Here is a 24044-nt window from a genome sequence, read left to right as displayed (position 1 = left end):
AGGAGACTCCTGTTGTACATATATTCCAGCTAATGACGATGATTACGGAAATCTTACGCTCGCTATTCAGCATTTGAAAGAACTAAAAGACAAGGTGAATAAAGAGAGAGGCATAAAAGATACACCGGGTTTTCTCTCCTGGTTAGAATCACTGTTTGGACCAGGGGGAATTTTTTTCTTTAAGTTACTAACACCGATTACAGGGGCTGTGATACTTGTCTTCCTGTTTTTATGTTGCTGGATGACATGTATTATTCCAATGCTTCAAAATATAGTAATGAATATGTTTACGCATCAGTATATTCTGTTAAGAACGCAAGAATCCGAAGTATGGGAGCCTCCTGGGAATCCATATGAAGAATCTAACTTTTAAACATTTTAAGAATAAAAAGGAGGGAATTGAAATGGAAATCTAATAAGTAAATTGATTCTTAAAATGTAGAGAGCTTTGCAAAAAATATATTGGTGCTTTTAGAAAATATATTTCAAGGATGTAACTGCTGTGCTACGGGCAGAATTTTAGAAAACAGTGCATCAACAAAGTACACTGTTTAGGTTACTTTAGAAGACAATGTACCAAAACAATATATGCTGTCTGGGTCGTTAGATTAGCCGAAAGTAAATGATAAGCCTTGAATAACGAATTTAGTGGTGCTTCTTCTTTCGTTTTTATGATGTAATCTGTTTTGTCTTAAGGAAAGGGGAAGTGTTAGAAGGGACAAAGTGCTGAGCTTCCTCTTACAGTGCAACATCTTATAAAAACCCTGTACTGCTTGTAACAAATTGAGTCTCTGATGCACTTTGTAAAGTGGCAACAGGGCTCCCAATATTGCAATATTGAAATAAAGACCTTACTCAGGTGAGAACTCTCTCTTGTGGCTTCCTTGATAGTTATATTTCCATGACAATTTTAGATTTCCATTTCACGCGCTAAACCTGTCTCCCGAGAAAAGGGTGTAATGGAAAGTTAATGAGAAAAAGTGTTTTATCCTAAAAATGTTGTTTACGGACAGAGCTGTGCTGCAGAAGCAGCTGGACACTTAGAACAAAGTGTGATAGCACCCAGCTCGTCAAGGGCACGAGATGTTTTAATAATGTTTATCTCTGCTGCTTGAAGAAGGGAGTATGAGAAACTATTTGAATAACTGCTCTTCTTTGCTAAAAGCAAAAACCTATAAGGAATGGAAAATTACTGCTTTGCCTGTCCTCGAAGTGTTGCATCAGCTTAAAAAAAGATATAAAACAAGGGCTCTCCAAGCTTTTGAATCAGCTTTCACTTTTCTGCACAGACGGGTGATGGCTTTTTTCCCAGATTGCAATATGAATAAAGACCTTACTGAGTGAATGAGAACACCTCTCCTGGCTCTTCTTCGATAAAATTCCACGACAATCTTTGGCGACGAGGATGGGGTCACAAACCTGATTGCGGGCGGCTATTGGAACTCCATCCGGACCCGGACAATTTTTGTGAATTGGACGAACCTCGGGGGATAAATACTTATCCTTTCAGAGAAGCATCTGGAGAAATCCACAGCCGTCTGACATCAGTAAGTGATCCTTAAGAGAACTAATAGTTTGAATAGTGAGCCACAAGGGGGTTCTCTTCGATAAGTCAGGGACTTATAACGGGTCTGTGACCCGGCGAGTCTGGGACTCGTGAAATGAACATATCTTAACACAGACGTGTGGTTTTTGCTCTGCGGAGTAGTTAATGTGATAGTGTTCTAGAAACAGTAAGGCATTGTTGACAATGGGTAACGAGAGCTCTAAAGGCAAAGCTGGGCCGAGTGGCCCAGCCAAGTACATGTACGAGAAGTTTGGCGATGCGGGAATAAAGTGTCTTCCCCTTTGGAGCAAGTTGGGTTTCCCAGAGAATGGCAGCTTTAGTCCACGACAGGTTGAGCAGCTTCAGGAGAAGTTGCAGGAAAGGGAGAAAAAAGGAAACAAGAAAGTAGACTGGAAATGTTTTGAGCTGTGGAAAAATGAGGCGCAGGCTAGAGAAAGGAAAAGTAAAGAAGCACATAAGAAAGAGAGAAATGGGAAACCTGAGGGAACTCCCATGAGTATAGTAGGGAGAGAATATGGATTGGTTTATTGCCAACCTTTCACTGATTGCATGTCAGGATGGACGAATGAGCAGTGGCCTCGAGACGGGAGTTTTCAGCCATGGGCCATTAGATTGCTGCATGAAATGACTGACCCTCCAAATCCAGGAGGGGATCCTAGTTGGGATTATGAGTATATGAGAAAATGTGTGTCAGTCTGGGATGCGTGTGGAAAAAGATTCCCCCCCTTGCTTACTTACCCTGAACAGATGATGCTGAGCACATCTAAATTGTATCCAGACCTCGGCTGTCTTGCTTCAGCCCCAGCTCCACTTTTACCAGCGGCACCACCCCCATATAACCGGGGCACAGGAGGCCATGGGACCCCTGTGAGGGAGAACCCTAAACAACAGGCCCTGGAATATATACCAGCGCCAGGGGAAAAGAGTGTTAAGCTCCGCCCGACAGCTTCTGAGTTTAAGCCAAAAAAGGGACCCCAACCAGTGTGGGATGGCCTCTCCCCGCCCTCTACGAGGTCGGGAGCCCAATATGGTTCCCACCTGGACCTGTCACTAGTCCCTTTGCCTTTTTCTGATGGAGAAGAGGAGGATGACCCAAATCTGGGTCTTCAGTTCCCTATGATAGAATGTCCAAACCCCCAGGGCGGTAACCCTGTTTTAGTTTTCCGCCCATGGAAATTAGCAGAACTGACAGCCATAATCGGCGAACCACCAAACCCCAAGACAAACGGGCAAAAATACACCACTGCCTTGCGGCGTCTAGTCGCTCAATGTGAGCCCACGAGCAGCGAACTAGAGACCGTTTTTCAAAAGACCCTGAAGCTTGACTACAGCGATGTGCGCGACACGTTCAACCCAGACGTGGTGTATGACGCTGTCATCGGCAGTGGCTATCAGAACCAGCTAGACGCCATTTGCCAGAGAATAGAAGCAAAGTATCCCCCCAAAATGGACTGGTTCACCTTGAGACACACCAAGCAAAAGCCCGGAGAAACGTGTAATGATTTCTTGGAGAGACTGACCCCCCTCTTCAGTAATCTCAGTGGCCTGCCCCCACCTGCCCCTAACGACGACGGCTCAGTATATGAAACTCAACTTACGCATCTTCTCGTGGACAGCCTGCTCCCCGAAATAGGGAGCATGGTGAAAAACTCATGCATCGGCTGGGACACCGCCCGGTTGACCGAGGTGTGCCGCCATGCTTACCATGCTGAGAGACAATTAGCATCAAAGAATGAGAAAAAGGCACGAAAAGACAGGAATCAGCTACACCAGCTCCAGAGGGCCCAGCTCCAGTTCTATCAAGGAGGAAGAGGAAGGGGACCAGGAGGCCGTGGCCGCCGAGGAGGCCACCGAGGAAAACGAGACCGCGACGCGTGTTTTCGCTGCGGAAAAACAGGACATTGGGCAAGAGAATGCCCCAAAAATGAGGGGGGAGAGGAAGACGATGGGAACTGGGACTCGGCGCCCCCGGCTGGAGTAACAGTCAGCACACCATGGCAACGGGAAAAGAAAGACTGACTATCCCCCCCAGGAGAGGTAGGGCCTGAGGGCACCGCTTCCATATTACCTGCTGTCTCCTCCCCTTCCCAGCTGCCCACAGTCACTTTGCATATTAATGGCGATCCTTATGACTTTTTAGTTGACACAGGGGCGACCCATTCCCTGCTTAGAGACGACGCACACCGTTTCAAGCTCTCATCGAAATCTATCCTGACAATAGGAGTAACAGGCACTCCGACAAAGGCTCATTTCACCACACCGCTCACTGTGGAATGCCAGAAGCATGGGTTTGGGCCCACCAAACCACTCATTCTTACTTTCAAAAGAATGCCCTGTTAATTTGTGAGATTTGCTCTGTAAAATGGGCCTCGCCATCGTCTGTTCAGAACGGGGGCTCGAACTAACCTGCAATGAAGACTGCTTGCCCCGAACCATGCTTGTCCAACACTCCCCCATGGTCCCGGATTATTACTACAGCTGGGACCTATTAGGAAAAGATGTGGGTCAGGTTTCCCAAATGATTCTGAATGACGCAGCCAGACTGTGGCCCGGCCAGGGTGATTTTCAAGATTTGATAAGTTGCATTGCACGGCCTCGGTTAGTTTCGGGGCCCAGATGAAGGGTTTGAGGAAGTCTGGTTTAGAGATGGACAGTGCAGCGATGGACTAAAAGGGAATGGTTATCTGGTCTCAAGGGATTTTTCTACCCTTGCAGTGACCCTGACTACCGAGCAGCAGTCTCTGTATCGGGCAGGGACGCACCTGCACGTGTCTCTGGCGAAAGCTGCAGGCTTCCGCTGGCAAGATGTGGGTGTCTTTGTCCAACAGTGCGTTACTAGCCAGGCATGGACAGCCCCAGATGCTGAAGGCATTAGGCATAACTCTGCTCTCCAGGCCAGCTGGCATCCCTGCTCACCTGTTTTTAACACCCGGAGGACAGTGCACCTGACGACAGGATGGGCCGATTGTTTGCCTCAGTCCCAGTTGACACTTTACACCCTGCACTGGAGGGAGTCCCGGATTCCCTCTGGGCTGCCCACAAGTACGACGTGGGCCTGATAAAGGGTGCTGTCCCTCTAGAGGTGGTAGCAGGCCCATTGCAGGCCGCAGTATCCATTGAGACCTGACGCTGAGGCTGGATTGGAACCTGTTGTGGACAAGCTGGTGGCTGAAAAGATTCTCATCCCCTGCCCAACATCTCCATGTAACACTCCAATTTTCCCCGTGAAAAAGGCCAATGGGGAATCTTGGCGTCCGGTCCAGGATCTGCGGGCAGTAAATGCCGCCATCCATGCTCGAGCTCCAGTGGTCCCCACCCCGACCACCATTATATCTCCTATCCCCGGGGACTCAAAGTTTTTCTCTGTCATTGATTTGGCAAATGCTTTTTTTAGTGTTCCAGTTCATCCTGAGTCTCAGTTTTAAAGGGAAAAAGTACACATGGACTCGGATGCCCCAGGGGTATACTAAGGCACCTACTGTTTTTTCCTCGGCACTGCAAGAGTGTCTCTCAGGATTCTCTTTTAAGCAGGGTAGCACCCTCATCCAATATGTGGACGACCTGTTCGTTTGCTCCTCTACCGAGGAAGCCTGCAATCTAGACACCAGAAATCTCTTAATTTTTTTAGCTGAAACCGGTAACAAGGCCTCACTTTCTAAAGTACAGCTTGTTAAAGAATGTGTACGTTACTTAGGCCACGACATCTCCGCTAATTCTCGTTCGATTGGCACTGACTGGATAGTCGTCCAGGACTTTGGCACTCTATGGAAGAACAGAGGTTTTCTCACCTCCCAAGGGACGCCCATTCAGCACTCTCTTCTGGTCAGTAATCTGCTCGAGGCTATCCTCTTACCTCAGGCCATTGCAGTGTGTAAGTGTGCAGCCCACACCAGTGCCACCGACGACGTCTCGAAAGGTAATGCTTGGGCTGAGCTTCTCCTTCTTCTCCTCTTACCCTCCCCTCCATCCCCGTCCAGCCGGAGCCCCAGGCAGCTTCTCTACCTGACATGCAAGCCCTTGCTCCCGCGTCGGAAAGAGGTAAGTGGAAAATATCTGGATCGTTCTCCAACGGGGTGTGGCTGGGGCCCACAGGTAAATCTTGCTTACCCCACCATTTTTTTCCCTACATTGACACATGGAAAGGACCATGTGTCAAAAGGAGGTATGGTGAGTATGGTAAGTACACAGTGGGATACAAGGGGGTTCACGAGCTTTGCTGAAAAATTTTGTGAAAAATGTCTTCTGTGCCCAAAACAATGTCGGCAGGGGCACTAAGACAGTCCTCGGCCCATCCCACTCCTCATGATGGACTTCATAGAATTGACACCCTGCAGAAGATACAAATACTGTCTAGTTATAGTGGACATGTTCTCGATGTGGGTAGAAGTTTTTCCCTGCAAACATGCAGACGCTAAAAGTGTGGCCAAACATTCACTGCAGGATGTCCTCCCAAGGTGGGGAATCCCGGGAAAACTCAGCTCAGACAATGGTACCCATTTTGTGAACAATGTTATTACCTACTTAACTGATCACCTAGGCATCGACTTAAAGCAGCACTGCTCCTACCACCCGCAGAGTGGCGGGGCAGTAGAACAGGCGAATGGGACCATTAAAAACAAATTAACAAAAATGATGGCTGACACAGGAATGGATTGGGTGACCTGCCTTCCCTTAGTGTTGATGTATATAAGGGCACGGCCCCATGCAACTACTGGCCTGTCCCCCCACGAGGTCCTCACGGGCAGACATATCCCAATAGGTCTTCCAAATCCCCAGGGCATGCCCACAGACCTCACGCAACTGGATGAGTGTCTAGTGGCGTACTGCCGAAAAATGTCTAAACTTGTCAGTGATATTCACAAACAGGTAAAAGCTGCCCTACCGGCTCCAGACCAAGACTACTGCCACGCCCTCCAGCCAGGAGACTGGATCCCGGTGAAAGACTTCAGGAGGAAAAAGTGGTGTTCGCCCAGGTGGAGAGGCCCACACCAGGTGCTACTGACCACAACCACCGCTGTGAAGGTTGCAGAAAGAGTGCCCTGGATCCATGCGTCCCACTGCAAGAAGGTGACCGGCAATCTACAAGTAGACGACCTATCAGAGCAATGATGACGTCTCAGTGCCTTTGGCACCCATTCCGACGCTTGGGGTGGTCACTCGGTAGAAGCCTGCGTGGACTCGTCTACCTCAGTCTGTTCATCATCGTCCCCATTCTGTTGACAACTGACTCTGTGACTACTGGAGGCCAAAACGGCACTACTCCAGTTCCAAAAAGCAGACAGAAGAGAGAGGTTGTTTCCCCACTGGATTGGCTGAATGAGACCTATCATACTGATTTCCAGGACAATTTGTGGTGCCGTTACATGAACTATACTGCAAAAAGTACTCGACCAAATACGTCCTGTTATGTGTGTTCTCTAATGCCTCATTCCACAGCCTCACCAGGGAGGCTCATCCCTCAGCCGGTTGCAAGTATTTTCTCTGAGTGTATAAGTTCAGTTGCGGGATTTCAGAGGCCTGACCCCGGAGGATTTGTCCAAACCTCATTGGCCTACTCCGAGGGGTACAACTACAGTACAATAAATGGGTACAGGGGACATGTCCCAGGCTCCATTGAACTAAGCTTCAACATGTCTGACACTACTACACGAGGGTTGAGTTTCAGTCTTCACATGCCTTACACCGGCGACAAAAAACCTGAGTGCCCCCCGATTTGGAATCACATGATGAAACACATTACTTGGACTGACTCTCCAGTCAAAATAGTAGTTCACCTCCCATCCATGATCTACCACTCACATTGCTATGAAAACAAGGGTCAGGGTCCATCCCTAGGACAAACCCTGGGTTGTAATCTTACTCCTACTGATCATACCCTGTCTGATGGAACCATGGTGTTAATGGACTGGTATTGGCAATGTGGTATAAAGGTGTACGATAGCCTTCCTCCTCAGTGGAAGGGTGTTTGTGCATTCGTAACCCTGCATCACCCAATCCTAGTAGTTCCAGTAGACTCCCACTTGCTAGACTCCACCCAACCCTTAATCACCCAGAAGGGAAGCCTAGCCAAGAGGGCCTTAACCTGGGCAGAAAGGTATTCCCCAAGTATGGTGGGGATCCCAGATGATTATAGACTATTCTCAGCAGCAGAAATGGTTTTCTCATCGGGTCTGAGTATCCAATCCGTAGCTAATGCTCGCTGGCTGCAAATAACCCGCTATGAAATGTACTCCTTTATTAATATAACGCTGGATGGCCTTAACGCAATTAAACAAGAATTAAGAGGAGTCAGGTTAATGGCGTTGCAAAATAGGTTTGTGTTAGACCTCCAGAATGCAGCCTCTGGAGGGGTGTGTGTTCTGATAGGCGATTCGTGCTGTACCTATATCCCTGCTAATGACGATGACCATGGTAACCTCACCCTCGCAATACACCAGCTGAAAGAACTTAAAGACAGGGTAAATCAAGAACGGGGCATTGGCAATGAGTTCCCCTTCTTTTCATGGTTAAAATCATTATTTGGGTCATGGGGACTTTTTCTTAAAGCTATTCATGCCTGTTGTTATAATGTTTTCGCTGTTGTGCTGTTGTATGACTTGTATTATTCCTAAGCTTCGATCTATGGTAATGAAAATGTTTACGCATCAATATGCACTGCTCAGAACAGACTCCGAGGACCCACCAGGTGACCCCTATGAGGACTCTGTGGTGTGAACATATTTAAGGATAAAAAGGAGGGAATGTAATGGAAAGTTAATGAGAAAAAGTGTTTTATCCTAAAAGTGTTGTTTACGGACAGAGCTGTGCTGCAGAAGCAGCTGGATACTTAGAACAAAGTGTGATAGCATCCAGCTCGTCAAGGGCACGGGATGTTTTAATAATGTTTATCTCTGCTGCTTGAAGAAGGGAGTATGAGAAACTATTTGAATAACTGCTCTTCTTTGCTAAAAGCAAAAACCTATAAGTAATGGAAAATTACTGCTTTGCTTGTCCTCGAAGTGTTGCATCAGCTTAAAAAAAGATATAAAACAAGGGCTCTTCCTGCTTGCTTTTGAATCAGCTTTCACTTTTCTGCACAGACGGGTGATGGCTTTTTCCCAGATTGCACTATGAATAAAGACCTTACTGAGTGAATGAGAATACCTCTCCTGGCTCTTCTTCGATAAAATTGCACGACAAGGGCAGCAAAGCTAAAGAAAAATCTTCACAAGCTATCTTCCTACTCTGTACTTAACTAAGCAACAGTATAACGGAAAGCTAAAAAAAAACATGGGCGCCACAATAATTCCAACTCTGCACCACAGCTAAGCTAACAAATCCGACACCTTTCACGTTTTCGCCGTTTCTTCTTCTTCCATCTCTCTTTGGACTCACCCCTCAGGAAGTCCCGAACCGGCATTTAAAACCGGACCGCTCTCTTCAACCAATCCAGAGAGAGACTTAATTAAGGGATACGCCCACTTCCCAAAATGGATTCCAGCTTGGGAGGGGAGTAAAAAAAAAACGGAACGTAACACCGTCCCCCTTCGTCCAATTCAGGTCGCGCTAAGCAGGCGTCGACACAGGCAAGCAATGGGCACAAGGCAGGGTACACCATGGACAGGACACCAGTTCATCACAGGGCAAACTGACACACAGACACACTCGCACCAGCACCAGTTCTCCCAGATGCTAATCAACCCACCAGTATGTTTTTGAACTGCGGAAGGAAACAGGAGCACCCAGAGCAAACCTCGATGGACATGGGGAGAACATACAAACTCCACACAGACAGCTCCGCAGGAACTGAAACCAGGGCCCCAGCGCTGAAGCAGCAATACTGATCACTGTTCCACCATGGTGCCCATCATGTTTCATCCCAAACCAGCGAGCAAATAACCTGCTCAAGTGTCAGATATGATATAGTTCCATGTCTTTAGAAACTGTTTAGAAAACAGACCACAACTGGGGAAATCTATTGACCTTCTTATTCCTGTTACTCTGATATTAAGTGCTGCTGCAGTGTGGGTCTCTGATTCCAGCAGCGACTCCCCTGGTTTAGAGGCTCGTGAGAGAGCCCTGAAGTTTCCTCTGATTTGCAGATCCAGAGGGAGGGTGTTCCAGGGCTGGTTCTGGGCTGGAAGGAGTTCACGGAGTGATGCTGTGGCTCTCAGTAACTCCGCAGCCCGCCAGCCAGTTTGAACCGGCCCTTGAGATAAAAAATAAATTAGTCAATATTCCCCATATTCCACTTTGTTTGCTGCTGTTTTTTCTTACATTTCATTATTCGTGCCGTTAGAAGGCGCACGGAACGCTTTACCACAGCGATTCCGAACTGTGCATCGCGCCACCCTAGGGAGGTGCCATTGTCAATCAGGTGCTCAGGTATGGCCAGTCAAATAAAAAAATTAATTACATCAAGTTCGTGTATCAATAAAGTAACTACGGTACATTTCTTGTCACGCTATGACTTCAAGTTGAAACGATCTTGTTTTTTCCCTGTCTGAATTCTCAGGCTCATGCATCGCAGGTTGGCACCAATGTGATGATGTTAATGGGTGGAGTGCAGCTCTGCTGAGAGTTTCTAACAGTTTGGATTGTGTACTCAGTGTGTTTGTACAAAAAACATTCTAGTTCTGCTGGAATACTTTTGAGAGGAGAGTTAGTCACATTCTGAAATGTGGTTTTGCTGTATTTTATAAATATAATTCAAAACATATATCCATCCATTTTCTAATCACTTCCTCCAATTCAGGTTTGCAGTGATGCTGGTGTCTGGTGTCTGGTGCCCAGGCGCAGCGCTGGGTGCACCCTGGATGGGACACCAGACTATCGCAGGGCAAACAGACACAAACCCAAACCCACAGGAACACGCAAACTCCACACAGAGAGCACCACAGGGCTGAGATTTAAACCAGGGCCCCAGAACTACAAGGCAGCAATGATAACCCTTCCCCACCATGCCACCCACATAACGTATATAATACTATGAAAGTTAAATACGAATTGATATTTTATTGCATTTATATTCAGAAAGATTCTTGTTAGCAGAGAGAATGTTATTACCTTTCTCAGAGTATTTGAGTGCCCTTTGGGTCTAGATATATAGCTTATTCTATATCTACAAAACTCTTGGCATAATTCTAGAGTTCTTAACTTGTCTTTTATTTGATAGCCTTGTTCCTGTCATTATGCGTCTTCTGTAATGTTTAAGAAGTTTTCGATAGAATCATCTGAATTCCCATGTTTTGAGATGTAAGTGATGATCTGTCCTTGTGCTAAATAACCAATCTAAGACTCCTTTCTTGCTGTTAATTCCTTGTTTTGTGTAATTCGCCAACCCTTTCAGGAAGTTTCTGCTTTCCAGTACATTTTGAAATTAATAAAGGTTTGATATCCAACATTGTGCTCTGGGCATGTAAGAGACGAGCCCAGCAGGGTGTCCTAATTGAGAACTGGAAGGATGACCAGGAAAGTATCCCACTATGATCCTATACAACAGTTACAAGCACCATGATTATCATAAATACAGCTATTTCGAGTACACAAACTGATGAGAGATGCTTTTATACAATATAAGAACACAAGGAGCAAATGAAATGTAAAATCCATCGGTGTGGGGTGTGCTCACACAGCAATGGGAACTCTCTCTCACTTGTTGTCTGTACGGGCATGCCTGGGTTACAAATCGCATCTGAAGAAAATAAAACACTATTTTCCGGAGGCAAATTTGGAGTTTAAAAGGTTGGGTGAGGCGAGATCTGCCTCAAGGAAAATCATACCAGGTGTCTTCATAAACATTACTGTGCCAGTCATTCCTTAGAGCTCAGTATCTTTATACTGTGGGTACCAACAACTAATGTAGTGAGGGCAGCTGCTGCCAGTCAGGGATGCCAGTGTCTGTTCCCCATCAGGTATGTAACCTTCTTTCTTTAGAACTGCTATAGCCTTCTTAATCACTGTCCTATTCTTTCTTTATGATATTAGGAAAGTTTGGGTGGGTAGAGGTTTAATTTAAAATGGCAAAACAACACAAAAAAGACCATTGAACAACATTGGTGACTGTATCTTTCACCGTTGTATCTCTCACTGAATCCAGACTAGCAGGAGTAGGAGATCACCAGGTTTTGCACAATTTGTGTGTTTTCCAAGGAGTACAGTATCAGGTGCAGGTGAAATACTTTATCCGTTCTCTGATTCTCTTATTGCCTCAAGGGGATGAGTACTTATGCATGAAGCTACATATTTTATTTTTTTTATTTTCCCTTGGAGTTTGTGCTGACATTTGGCTTCTTTTGATTGAACTCCTTTCAAAGGTGTAACTATCAATCTGTAATGGGACATCCCTGGAAGGGGGTGAATAATTTTGCAAGGTTCTATATACAGTACAACACAATGAATATGAGAAAATAATGCTAAGTGGTTATTAATCAGCACCCGGCACATTAATCCACAAGCACCATGCCTGGCACACACTCCCAGTGCTGTAATCAGCAGAAATGACATCAATCAATCAATCAATCAAGGTTTATTTATCAATGCACGAACAGTACAGCATACAGCGGTGTTGTAGGCAATCAAATGTTTTGTCTGCGTCAACCTCTTCTGCAACTTGATGCAACAGATGTACATTAGATCCATTTTCACTCACATGATAGTGATGTCAGTATTTGACTGGAAATTTATAAAATGAAAATAAGCACCAATGTGGTCAAATGGTCATTATGCATCATTACTGGGTGAGGGCCAAGCAGGGCCCAGTTAGCCACAGGCCGATGGTTGACTGGACAAGCCATCGTTTTATGCTTTCATCTCTGCCTAGATTTACACCTTCTGCCCTGTGTTTTAGATCATTGCAGATTTATTTTGTGCTTCATTTGCAATGAACAGAGCTGACTGGACACGAAGAGAATCAGACTTACAATGACATCCCATTTTTGCCCACTCAGTCCACCTCCCTGTTGGGATCACAGTATTCAGGGATTATGATGTACTGCACAGCAGTACACCTGGTTACCCTGCAGCTGAGTTTAACTGAATAAATATTTTTCTTGGACCAACATTTCCAGGACCTTCAGTCTGTGACTTCCTTCTTAATATTTGCTCTGACAACGTACTGTAAGTATAATTTGCAAATCCTGACTCACTGTCTTATTGCTTCAGCAGACAGCATTTACAGTACATTACAATCAAAACTGGATTGTCAGACTCACTCATTGTCAGGTGCTTCAGATACAAAGTCAAAACAATCCACAGGGGATGTTTCTGGTAGCACTGGTCTGTTGAAAACATTCATGCATTGCAACTAGCATGACGACACTGAAGAAGTGGAATGGATGGGGATTCCAGACATCTCCTTCAGAGATTTGGAGCGGGTCATTACTGACTTCACAGATACAGCCATGTGGGCAATAGATTTTAAATTAAAACTGAAAAGCATTGCACAGTAACATGACAAAATGGGAAAATGCAAAAAACAAGTTAATGTAGCTGAAGTTGGAGAGTGTTCACAACTGTGTAATTAAACTTTCACATACAGTATGTCGAGCACAATGCAGAATGCTAGATTTGCCTTCTTAGAACAAATCTGTCTCTACTGTATACAGCATGCAAGCAGTCATTTTCCAACTTTAGAAAAAGAAATTCACTCAAAACATACTAACTGGATGAATCAAAACCTGACCAGCAATGAAGAGGGCTGTGCTTGTGCTCAGGAATAAAACTACTGCCCAGGAAGCAGGTGATACTCAAGGTGATTTTTTTGTAGAATCAGAGCACAGGACTTATCAACGTACATACTGTACCTTTGTTAAACAGCTTTCTTTGTGACAGTAGGACACATTGGGTTGGTGTGACAGTTGTGAGAGAGTTTCTTTATCGGTTCCTGCAGTGTGTGTTGCTCAGATGGATATCTGTTCAGGCACAGAATAATAAAATAATAAATAAATAATAAATAATAATAATAATAATAAAAGGCTTAGCGTTAGGAAGAAGCATAAAAAATCTGTCCTCAAACCTAATCCCTCAGTGAATCACTGGCTCCTGCAAACATTTGCGTCTTTCTTAGTTTTTAAATCTTTCCCACATTCAAAGTGTCAGAGGTAGAACGTTAAGGGTCTTGGTTTTTGTAAAATAGCATCCAAAATGAGTTCTTGACTTTAAACATTACTCCATATCATAAAACATAGATAAAAAGTCTATACAAATATTTGCTGGACAGTATCCTTCACATTCTCCACTGTGAGTTCTTTGGAAGTCAAGGAGGACTTGGGCGGAGCCAGGAGGTGTGTCCATGGACAGAAAACTCTATCTACACCGAAGAGCAGACCCCTGCTACAGAGAGACAGCTGATCTTGGCTGGAGACCTGAGTGAGTGTGAAGCACCTTGTTGGGCTGTAGGTAAGATATTTCTCCCATATTTCTACACAGACTTTCTGAAATGAAATGTTCTTGCTGAAGAAAGTATCTTGCTACAACAAACGTGTTTCATCAAACAAATAAAACTAATCAAACTAAAATGTCCTTGGGATTAGTAGAAGAATATAGATAGATCAGGTATTTGGTACTGATGGCAGAATAAAGCTGTAAACTCTTAATCTGCATTACATTAGAGAGAATAATGACTATTATGTAAATTATTATTATATATAACTTATTTTACTGTAAATAAGAATATATAATAATCACTATGCTATAATATAACTATACTGTAGTTATATGATTTTTTTACATTTTTATTCATATTAAGATGATGCTAACATAAATACATTCATGGGTCTAAAAAAATAAATAAACCCATGACATTTGTCATATCTGAACTTTTAATATAAAATCCCAACTTGATTCTAGAATATTTAGGAGACGACTCCATTCAGCCTTCTTGCAACTTGTAAAAACAAGAGGACAAATCACATTTCATTCAAAACAGTCAGCATGTACCAGAAATTTGCCATGTACCAGAAAATAAAAACAAAGTTGTGTGATAAGTTGTGTGATAAAGTTAAGCAGGAGCTTGTGAATCTGATGGGTCTTGCCTCAGTGTAACACCAGGTTTTACTAAAAAATGTGCAACACCTACATACCAAAATGCTCTACATCTAAAATTAACACATAATCAGCTGCTTAAATGCAAAATATTGTAAAACTAGTGATAACCCTTGAGATATATGTGGCAGGCACAAATTTTTACAAAAACGATACGATAACAAGCGTATTCGCAGAAAAGGTTAAAACATTATAACTTTTCACAAAGTATATAAACTTAATATTTTGTCAATGAAACATTTACAAAGAGGGTTACAAAGAAAGTGAACCACGGTAATACTTTGAGCTTACAGCCTGTCCAAGGTCATTCATTATTAATACTATTAGTAATATCTTCCGTAAAGACTGTACTGTGTACTTTTGTCCAACTCAGCAATCTTGCTTTTATAAAACATACCGACTTTTTAAACTTTAATGATTAACATGCTGTAATACACAGTTTAAAATTATTAAAAGTCTAAAGAGTATACAACTTAAATTCTTAGTTGTAAAAAGATTGTCCTTCAGTAGTGACCGGGATTTGAAACCAGGCGTTTTCTGGCAACAGCTCAAACGCTGTACATGAGAGGTTAAGCTTTATTAGCTCCACCTGGTGGTGATTCCGGATACTATTATCATAACTGCGGTATTATAAGGTATGATGTGATATGACGCGCTGTGATGCGACACACCCATCGCATTTTACTGTAGTTTACCCTGCTCGTTTTGAACGTCTGCGTCTGTATGTCTTTATTTTAACAAGCTTCAAAGTCCCTATTGACCCCTCACATAATGCTGCCTCCACCACCAGTGACTTGGGCACACAGTATCTAACCAGTTTCCTCCTAGCCTGGCTGCTCTTTCACCTCTTAATGGTAAATGTGTCTATGCTCAAAGGGATATTTAGTGTCTTCGAATTTTTATACCCTTCTCCTAATGCATGTACCTTTCTACACATTTATCCCGAATTCCTTTGAAAGCTCTTTGGTTATCATGGTTGACTATTTGCTTTAAATTATCCGTCTACCTGACGGAAGGAACTTTGTGAACCTGTATTACAGCAAACAGAGGTCAAGCAGCTAATTCTGTGACTTGCTCAAGTAATGTTGTGCAACTGAACCAATTCAAATTTGCACTAGCAAATCAGCCTAGTTTTATTTTCCTTTGTGGACATTCAACCTCTTTCTCCTGTCAACTTGTTTAGCTGGAATCTGGGGCTTGAGGCAAGAGCGCCACCTACAGTATCAGCCTTTTGGCACCAGCCCCAGCCTTGCTTAGCTTAGTTTCTGTCTATTAAAGACCATTTAAGTCAAGACAAATGAAGAGATTAAGAATTCAGTGAATGTTTGTTTCATCTCTGAATTTTAAATATGGAGAATATGGGAACATGTGGGAGTACTTTTAGAAGAGTATATATATAAAATAAGTTATATCTAGTATATATCTATTCTAGTTAAAGATGCAGGCACCATGCTGCGTGCTCAAGGAATGTGCAGATCAGCTAGCAGACACCCTTACAGATATTTTTAATATCTCCATGTGCCAGGTGCTCATCCCATATGCTTCAAATCCACCACTTCAGGAAAGTTCGGGAGGGATGCCAACAACAAAGTTCAATCAGACTCAGCTGTCAGTAATTAGCAGTCGCTCCTGACAATCCATTCCACTCCCAAAACACTATAAATACCTACGAGATCCCTATCTCTCTCACTTGCATGTCTCTTGCATCCCACCTTCACTCCATCTCCTCCTCTGCAGCTGCCCCTTGGTCACCCTGCAGGGGGGTCCTGGCCTCAGCCAAGTGGGTAAAGCCAAAATTCGCTCCATAATCATTTCATGACACATTTATCTTGGGCGTTGTCATTCCTAGTGAATTAATATCAGTATTATTAGTTCTGTCTACAATGTCTATGTCTGTGTCTTGTCTGTATTTGCACCATGGACGTGGAGGAACAATATTTCGTTCCACTGTCTACTTGTATATGGCTGGAATGACAAACGTGAACTTGAGAGGGGCACAAATGACACATTTACATTTCCACACACAGCTATGAGAGAAAACTAATTTCCTGCTTCTCTTTCAGCACTTGTGAAGATCACCTGAAGGCCAGAAGATAAAAGGACCAATGATGGAGTGCGTGGAAGAATGGGTGATGGAAAACAAGGAGAAGATCGAGTTGGAATTGGAAATCATGGGGAAAGGATATGAATTTTTTGCCACTACAGCTGGAAAACTGAACCCCGTCCTGGAGGCTGTTTTAATTTTTTCCAAAGAGATTCTCAGCAACCCAGAGAGCAAAGATGTGAAGTATTTGACCGAGCTGTTTGAGAAGGTCAACCAGAAATTAGAAGCTGTTAAGAATGTGATTGACAGCATCCACCGAGAGATGGAAAAATCCTCAATTAACAAAAAATATTTTGAGGCGGAGGCGCGTATTCTCAGCCAGTACGAGACATACCTGGAATTTGTGAATGCTAGCACCAAGTTCAAGGAGAGCAGCAAAAGGAAATTCATGAGACACTTTCAGGCCACGAAAGGGGATCTGAGCCTCCTCACTCTGTACAACGCGGTGATCGGGGACAACCTGTCTGGGGAGTCGGTGCTGGAGACCGTCCTGGTCACGGAGGAGAGGAGCCGCAGAGCGGTGGAGGAGCTCTGCGCCCAGCTGAAGAAGCTCTTCTTCATGGGCCTCATCGCTGTGATTGGTCATGCCTCCCTGGAGGACCAGGCAGCAGGGAAACTGCTCCTGAAGGAGTGGGGCGAGAGGATGGAGGAGGTGGAGAGGCGCATGAAGGCGGCCGTGGACGACTGCACCAACAACTTCGCCGCCCAGGCCAGAACGGACATGGAGAACCAGCTGCAGGAGAAATAGACTAAACTCATCCAGGAGTTTATCAACCACTCCTGGACTTCTTGGGGAAGAAGTGCGACTGGGTGTCCGTGTCCTGGTTGGTCAGAGCATACAGGATCTCTGGAATGTGGTTCTGGAACTGGTTGGCAGGCAAAAATTATGAGGGAAAAGCAGGGCAAAACATTTTTGAAGTCTCGACTACAAACAGCATCAGCCTCGTGGTGTCTTACATTCTGAATAGTCCTGTCCCCTGGGGTCTGTACTAATAAGGCTTCTGTAGAGCTTGGATGGTAGTCTAACGTCTGACAATATTCGTCACTGAAAACTGGACATGAAGCAGACTTAGGCTGGATATACTGTAGGTTATTCTAGGGTGTAACTGTGCATGCAAGATCCAGTTCTTGTGTTCCTAAGTTAAGCTTCTGCTTTCTACCTTTGCGTATTTAATTTACCTTCAACAGGCAATTTTACCTTTTAATTGGGCAGTTTTTATGTGTTTTAACCGACTTGTCTATCACCACACACTGCTCTGCAAACATGCCAGACACAATCAGGAGTCACACTTTGCTTAAACTTTGGTCATACCCTCAATGTATATATACATACATATCAGGTCATGAAAGAATAAATTTCAAGTTCAGTCAAGTGTAACAAAGTTATTTTTAGCAAAATCAATGCAAGAGTACATTAAGTATTTTGCATATGTACAGGGTCAACCTTAAATGGGAGTCTTGGTGACACTGTATCCTGATGAGTTTCATGACAATTCGTAGTTGTGAGTCAGCCTCTAAAGCCATGTTTCTGACTTCACATATGGACAAAGCCTGTTTACCTTACATTTTTACATCTTGGAACGTCTTGTGATGTAAACCGCAGGTCAAAACTGGGATGTCCAGTGGATTTCATGTAAAGCACTGGAGTTGTTTAGGTCAATAAGATCTTAAGTCTAGAAAGGGAAAAAGGCACGGGGGTCCTAATGGAACAGTCAGGTCTCAGGCAGAAACTCAACCCTAAGGAAAAAGGAAGAATGCAGCCGTTATTCGTAGACACAATGTGTCTTGTGGACATTCGGCATGGGAGGGGTATTGGTAGATGATAATGTGGAAACCCTGCAGGAGTCTGTGAAGCCAGTGTGCAAAGCCAAGACAGGGAGAGAGAGGCTTCTGCAAGTGCAGTTGGAGGTGGACAAAGGGGAAGAACAGACGAGATATAAGATGTACAGATCAATTGTGTATTGACTGCACCCCCTCAAAAACACAGCTAGCCTCGCTCCCCATGGTGTCCTTATCTCCCATAACTACTGCAATATCAAGAAGCTCGTAATCATTTCAACAGTAGATTTGAAAAATAGGCACTTATTCGTTCTGTTTGTCCGTTTGGTCAAATTCCGACTTACTGTATAACCCAAAACAATCGCCAGTGATAGCTGTGGTTAGCACAGTTTCAAAACTGAAACAGACAAAACCAAAACAAAAAGCTTCAAATTAAAAATGTATGCTGAGCATAAAGAATTGTAAAGCCTAACTTTCTAGGCGAATGAAAGTGTTGCCACTTTTGCAAATCTTAAGCTTCTTCAATTAATTCCAATCCAAAGTGAAAAAGGTCTTAAAAAGCTTTAGTGCCCAGCAAGCTTTACAAATCTTGAGCATCCCACCTAAAATCCAAAAAATACAGTAATTAATTCAATATCCAAAACTAGGTTCCATGCAGGCTGTAATCTTGTTTATGTTTTTTCTGACTTGCACAATGTAAAATTTTGTAATGACAAGGAAAGACTGAATTCTGATTTTTATTGTTCTGTCTTCTAAGAAACAGGTTAACGTGTCACATGTAATTCTGATTATTTTCTGTATCAGCCTGCTGTTGTTTTTGCTCTTGATGGATTTTAATTTGAAAAGAGCCATACTTACACTAAATGGGCTGTTAGTGTTGTTTGTATCCCTGAAGCCCTATACTCTCCTGTGTCCACCCAAGCTCAGCCTGGATAACTGGAACCTGCCAATAGTGCCTCTTCTTTGTGTAAAATTACTCATGTGAAATTCTGCTTTAAGCTTCAGAATAGTCTCTCTCCTATACCAGGTCTGGAACACTACATAAGAAATGTATTGAGGAATTTGCATGTTATTTTTTAAAATCATGTTGGTCACTGGGCTCTGTATTCCTCTATAATCAGTTATCATACTCAGTGATATGCGTGTCATGCGGGTGTATGTTGTAACCAGATACTGTGCTCGTCTTTTGGTTTCAACTAGAATGAACTATCAAAAATAGCAGCTGCCTTGAAAGCACTTACTCACATAATTCACAGAACCACTGATGTATGATTAAGTTCTTTTCTTCCAATACTGTTTCAATTTGCTTTTCCTTTTTTTAATTCATTATGTCTGACTGTGCAACCATGAGACAATATTATCAATAAAAAATAGGGAGAAAACAGAGAACATTATTTTGTGCGTCTCATTATATGTTTTCATGTAATTATATGATTCTTTGACTGGCATCTTCATAAAGTACACACACCGTCATTTACAAAGCGCCCCCTAAATTCATAAGAATGGCCATTTATCTCTAAAAGAAGAGAAACGCAGAAATTTTAGATAGTTTTCTCGTCTCCATTCCAGTCACTGAAAATAATGATTCATTATTCTGCATCAAGAGGCCAGCTAGGCATAAGCTATAAATTCGAAATATCCATTTTCATCTCTTGTGTATTTTCGCACTGAATTCTCTGCAGAGTAACGTCTTTACTCCAGAACAAGCTCAATTTCTGAAATCTGGGAGCAGATTTGAAAGCCAGAAGAGTAGAGCATTCCAATATAAAGCTTATAAATGAGAAGAGACCAATCACTGCATCTCCTTTGGCTGCTAGCAGAGCACAGGAGTCACTCAGAGGACTTGGACAAGACTGCATAAACATCTGAGTCCTTCCAGGAGCAGTTTCTTCATGTTCAGTGTCTATCATCTTGTCCTGAAGAAGAATGTTCTTACTGCCTGATTGAAACATGTTTAGTTTATTTCTATTTCATTTTAAACCCCCACACATATTCTGAGCCGTGCATGGTATTGAAATCATTTTGTGACATGCTGTGTAAGTTACTTTAGTGTAATTCATTTCAGTGTAAATAAATTAATTAATTTGACAGGCGTGTTAACAAAATGCCAGAATCTAGGTAAATAATCATATCAGTATCTTTACATACCTGTCCATCCTACAGCATAGATTTCTGCTGATAATATTCCCTGTGGCTGATTATCACTGCACACACTGTAGGCCTCCTGTCACCACCTTTAACTACAGTATTCAGGTTCTGACAGGAAAACCTGACAAACTACAAATGTGCCATGAAAAAAACAGAATTAAAAAACATAGAAATTAGATCAAATTTGCATTTTATAGGAAATATATAGGAAATAACCCCTGTGTATCAGAAAGACTAAAGAAAATCCCATCACGGTTACTGTGACTGGTTAATCTGGGAACAGATCACCGACACAACAGACAGATTTATTTAAATCGAGAAACAAAAATTGGAAAATTATTCCTGAAATTAAAATATTTATCTGCCTGTTGCGGTGATCTGTTCCCAGGTTATTCAGGCACTGGCAAAGTAACTGGAAAAGTTCATTTCAGGAATAATTTAAAATATTTGCTTCTCGATGTACATTGTCAGTTTATGGTCTGGATAATTTTGATATTTAACTTAACTCCATCATGGCACTTGATTGCGAGTGATACAGTACAGTATGTAGCAGAACAGACAGGTGTGCTTAGTGTTTGGATTGCCATTCCTGAAATTAAAAAGCATTGGATTTTTAAGTGATTTATACATTAGTAAAAAAGACTCAAGGTATACTACCTGCATTCTTATTTAAAGTAAGTTTCTTAACTGTCACTATAAAAACAGCACAGTGCAGTACCGTGTTATCTGTATGTGCAGGTTTTCACCCTGGTATTATGGGACTGTATATGCATGTGTCTGTTAGTATGCTGATATGTGTATTTATTCTGATCATTGTAGGAACAAAATCTCAAAAAATATCTGCAAAAAGACAGTATCTCATAATAGCTGTGGACTACCCCCAACTACTTTTTTGAACAGTAAATATTGTATGGAAATGCATCTTCTTTAAAATCTTAAATAACCAGAAATATTGACTCAGGGCTCTTTTCACCCGAGAGACTCAAGAGGGAAAACCCAAAACTGGTTCTTAAGTAGTCTACAGCTGTGAGGTGTGGCAGCGATTAAGAAGGCTGACTGGATCATCAGGTATGATGTCTATGCCTTCTGTAATTGACAGAGGCTTGTCCTTGATTACGAGAGCCCATGACCGATAGTCTATGGTAATAATTCTCTACGTACTCTAGAAAGGAAAAAGTACAAAGAGGTGAGTGTGAGTCACATAAAAAATAATGTATGAAATAGTACAAAAGCACACCTACTCCATATAATGTTATCTCAACTGAAAAAGAAAACTGTCTAAAAGTCAGGAACTTTCAGCAGGCAAACAGGAATTAAAGTACTCCTTAGCTGATGAATGTCAAGGAAAACGTGAGTACTGTATCTAACCAAGTGAGCTGTCATTCAGCACCACAAACAGCTCCCCTTTCCTCGTAAATGAGAGACTATAAAATACACCCTCCTGCTCCAGCATCAGCGTGGACAGTTCTGTGTCAGTTAGTTTATGCTTTAGCTTCTCATCCTGCCGTGTTTATTGTGGACCAATTGACATGGATCTTGAGGGAAAACAAATTCTGATCGTGATTCATTCTTTTCCATTACAAAAGCTGTTGGGGAAACTGGATCTGGAGTCTATCATGAATCCACTCACGGTGATGAAGACGCAGTAGTAATGTACCAGCACCCTTTCCAGAAGAAAAAAACATTCACACATACAGTAACTGATTGATCTGACCCCTTGGGACTCAAGAGCAGTCCTTCTCCAGAAGGATGTTTCAGAATTGCTGCTTGAACTTGTGAGTGTAATGGGTGACTGGTTCAATGGTTAACTCAGAGATCAGCATGACCAATCTGAGATGAGCTCATTCAGTTCCTTTCTTTGGCTGTTATACACTGTATGTGTAAGGTACTGTAGAGGCAGGCAAACCTGGTCTTTGATTCTTAATGTTTTTGTCCGGTTTATGACTCAATGACTTACATGAACCAAGTAAGTGGATAAGGAGTCAATTGTCTTAATCAAGAGTTAATTAAAAGGTCCCTTAAAGACCTGAAAGAACCCAGCACTCAAGAACTAAGGGAGCTTAACTTACCCTGCTCGACTGCCTGCATTAAAGTACCAGTCTGAATCAGAAGCCAGGAAGAGCCTCTGTCTAATAAAATGGTCCAGTGGCATGATTGGCCATTTGTAGAGAAATAGGCACCACATTTACATTACACTGGAATTGGTATTAAAGAACATACACAAATATTTTTTCAGACATATAGAGGTCTTTAGCTTGTTTGCATCAAGGCATCTTAAGTCATTAATTGTAGAAATGGGTGTGTCTATGTTACAATAATAAAGAGTAAATTACAGTAGCTCCAAAAAAGCACTGTAGCATAAAATCCCTTTGAACTAGTCTAATGTTTTATTAAGGGCACACAATCAAAGTTGTATACATGACCGTAAAAAGGGCATTGCTTATTTAATAATGGTTTAAGAATTATAATTGTAATAAAATGTACAATACAGTACGTAGTATGCACATGTCTGTGTGTCTGCCCTGCAAAGGTGTCCTGTCCAGGGTGTACCCTGCCTTGTGCCCATTGCTTGCTGGGATAGGTCCCTCTGAATTACACAAAGCAGTTAGAAAATTAATGTACAGTATGTATAACAAATATGTACAGGAGCCTTCCAAAGATACATTTCTGAATATTAGAAGTTTTTTCTTTCCAAATTTAGATTCTAAACATAAACTGAAAGCAGAAAGAGATTAAGTTGAACTCCGTTAATCAGCAGAATAAGAGTGAATTAACTCTCTAGCTCAATGATCAGATTGGCCTGTGAGTGTGAGAAAAGAAACCCCAGACACTGGGACAAGATCTCCAGTGTCCCCAAGGCTGTGGCCACTTGGGGAGTCACTGGAGGGGCAGGATCCCACTGTGGAGGAGACCCAGCTGTGCAGGAGCTGCAGCAGGTCTCAGTAAGATGTTCAAATACAGTATAAGCGTCGAATGGCGGTATCAGAAAGTATCACGGAGATCTGATGCAGGCACAAATAATTTTTTTTGTAGACGGGTCTTACAGACTCTAAATGAGGCCCCCAGCTGAAAAATAAAAAGGTGGAGAGTCGGCGCTGAAAAAAAAGAATACAAAGTACAAAAAAGTACAAAAAGGGCGACAAAAAATGCCTAAGAAAAAAAGGGGAAAGGAGAAAAAATAAGACTTGGAGGGGAATCCGCTGTATCGTTGCATAGTGAAGCAAGGAATTGAACATAGTAGCTTTTACTGGTGAGACGAGTTTACTCTCGCACGAAAATCGAGGCTCAAATGACAGGGCAACGATTCAGCAGTTCAAGGTGACTAAATAAGGCGTCTAATTAATGTGTTAATTAACTAAATTAAACTAGATCGGGGGCCTGACTAAAAAAGTGTTTGCTTAATATTGATCCAGTTAATCAGAA

At 42.7% G+C, this 24044-nt stretch overlaps 2 protein-coding genes across 2 annotated transcripts; both read left to right on the top strand.

Moving 5' to 3' along the window:
* Positions 1 to 1750: 1750 nt before the first annotated feature.
* On the top strand, positions 1751 to 3586 carry LOC148815365 (uncharacterized). Its single transcript, XM_088905079.1, has one exon. It carries the CDS (start codon positions 1751 to 1753, stop codon positions 3584 to 3586), a length of 1836 nt encoding a protein of 611 aa, XP_088761205.1.
* Positions 3587 to 13881: 10295 nt separating this feature from the next.
* LOC148815364 (protein rapunzel-like) lies at positions 13882 to 19857 on the top strand. Its single transcript, XM_088905582.1, has 2 exons — positions 13882 to 13945; positions 16654 to 19857. Exon 2 carries the CDS (start codon positions 16696 to 16698, stop codon positions 17440 to 17442), a length of 747 nt encoding a protein of 248 aa, XP_088761708.1. The 5' UTR covers positions 13882 to 13945; positions 16654 to 16695; the 3' UTR covers positions 17443 to 19857.
* The last annotated feature ends 4187 nt before the right edge of the window (positions 19858 to 24044 follow it).

This window comes from Atractosteus spatula, chromosome 25 (genome assembly GCF_055471065.1).
Source record: "Atractosteus spatula isolate fAtrSpa1 chromosome 25, fAtrSpa1.hap1, whole genome shotgun sequence".
Lineage (NCBI taxonomy): Eukaryota > Metazoa > Chordata > Actinopteri > Semionotiformes > Lepisosteidae > Atractosteus > Atractosteus spatula.
This window is presented reverse-complemented; position numbering and strand designations above follow the sequence as displayed.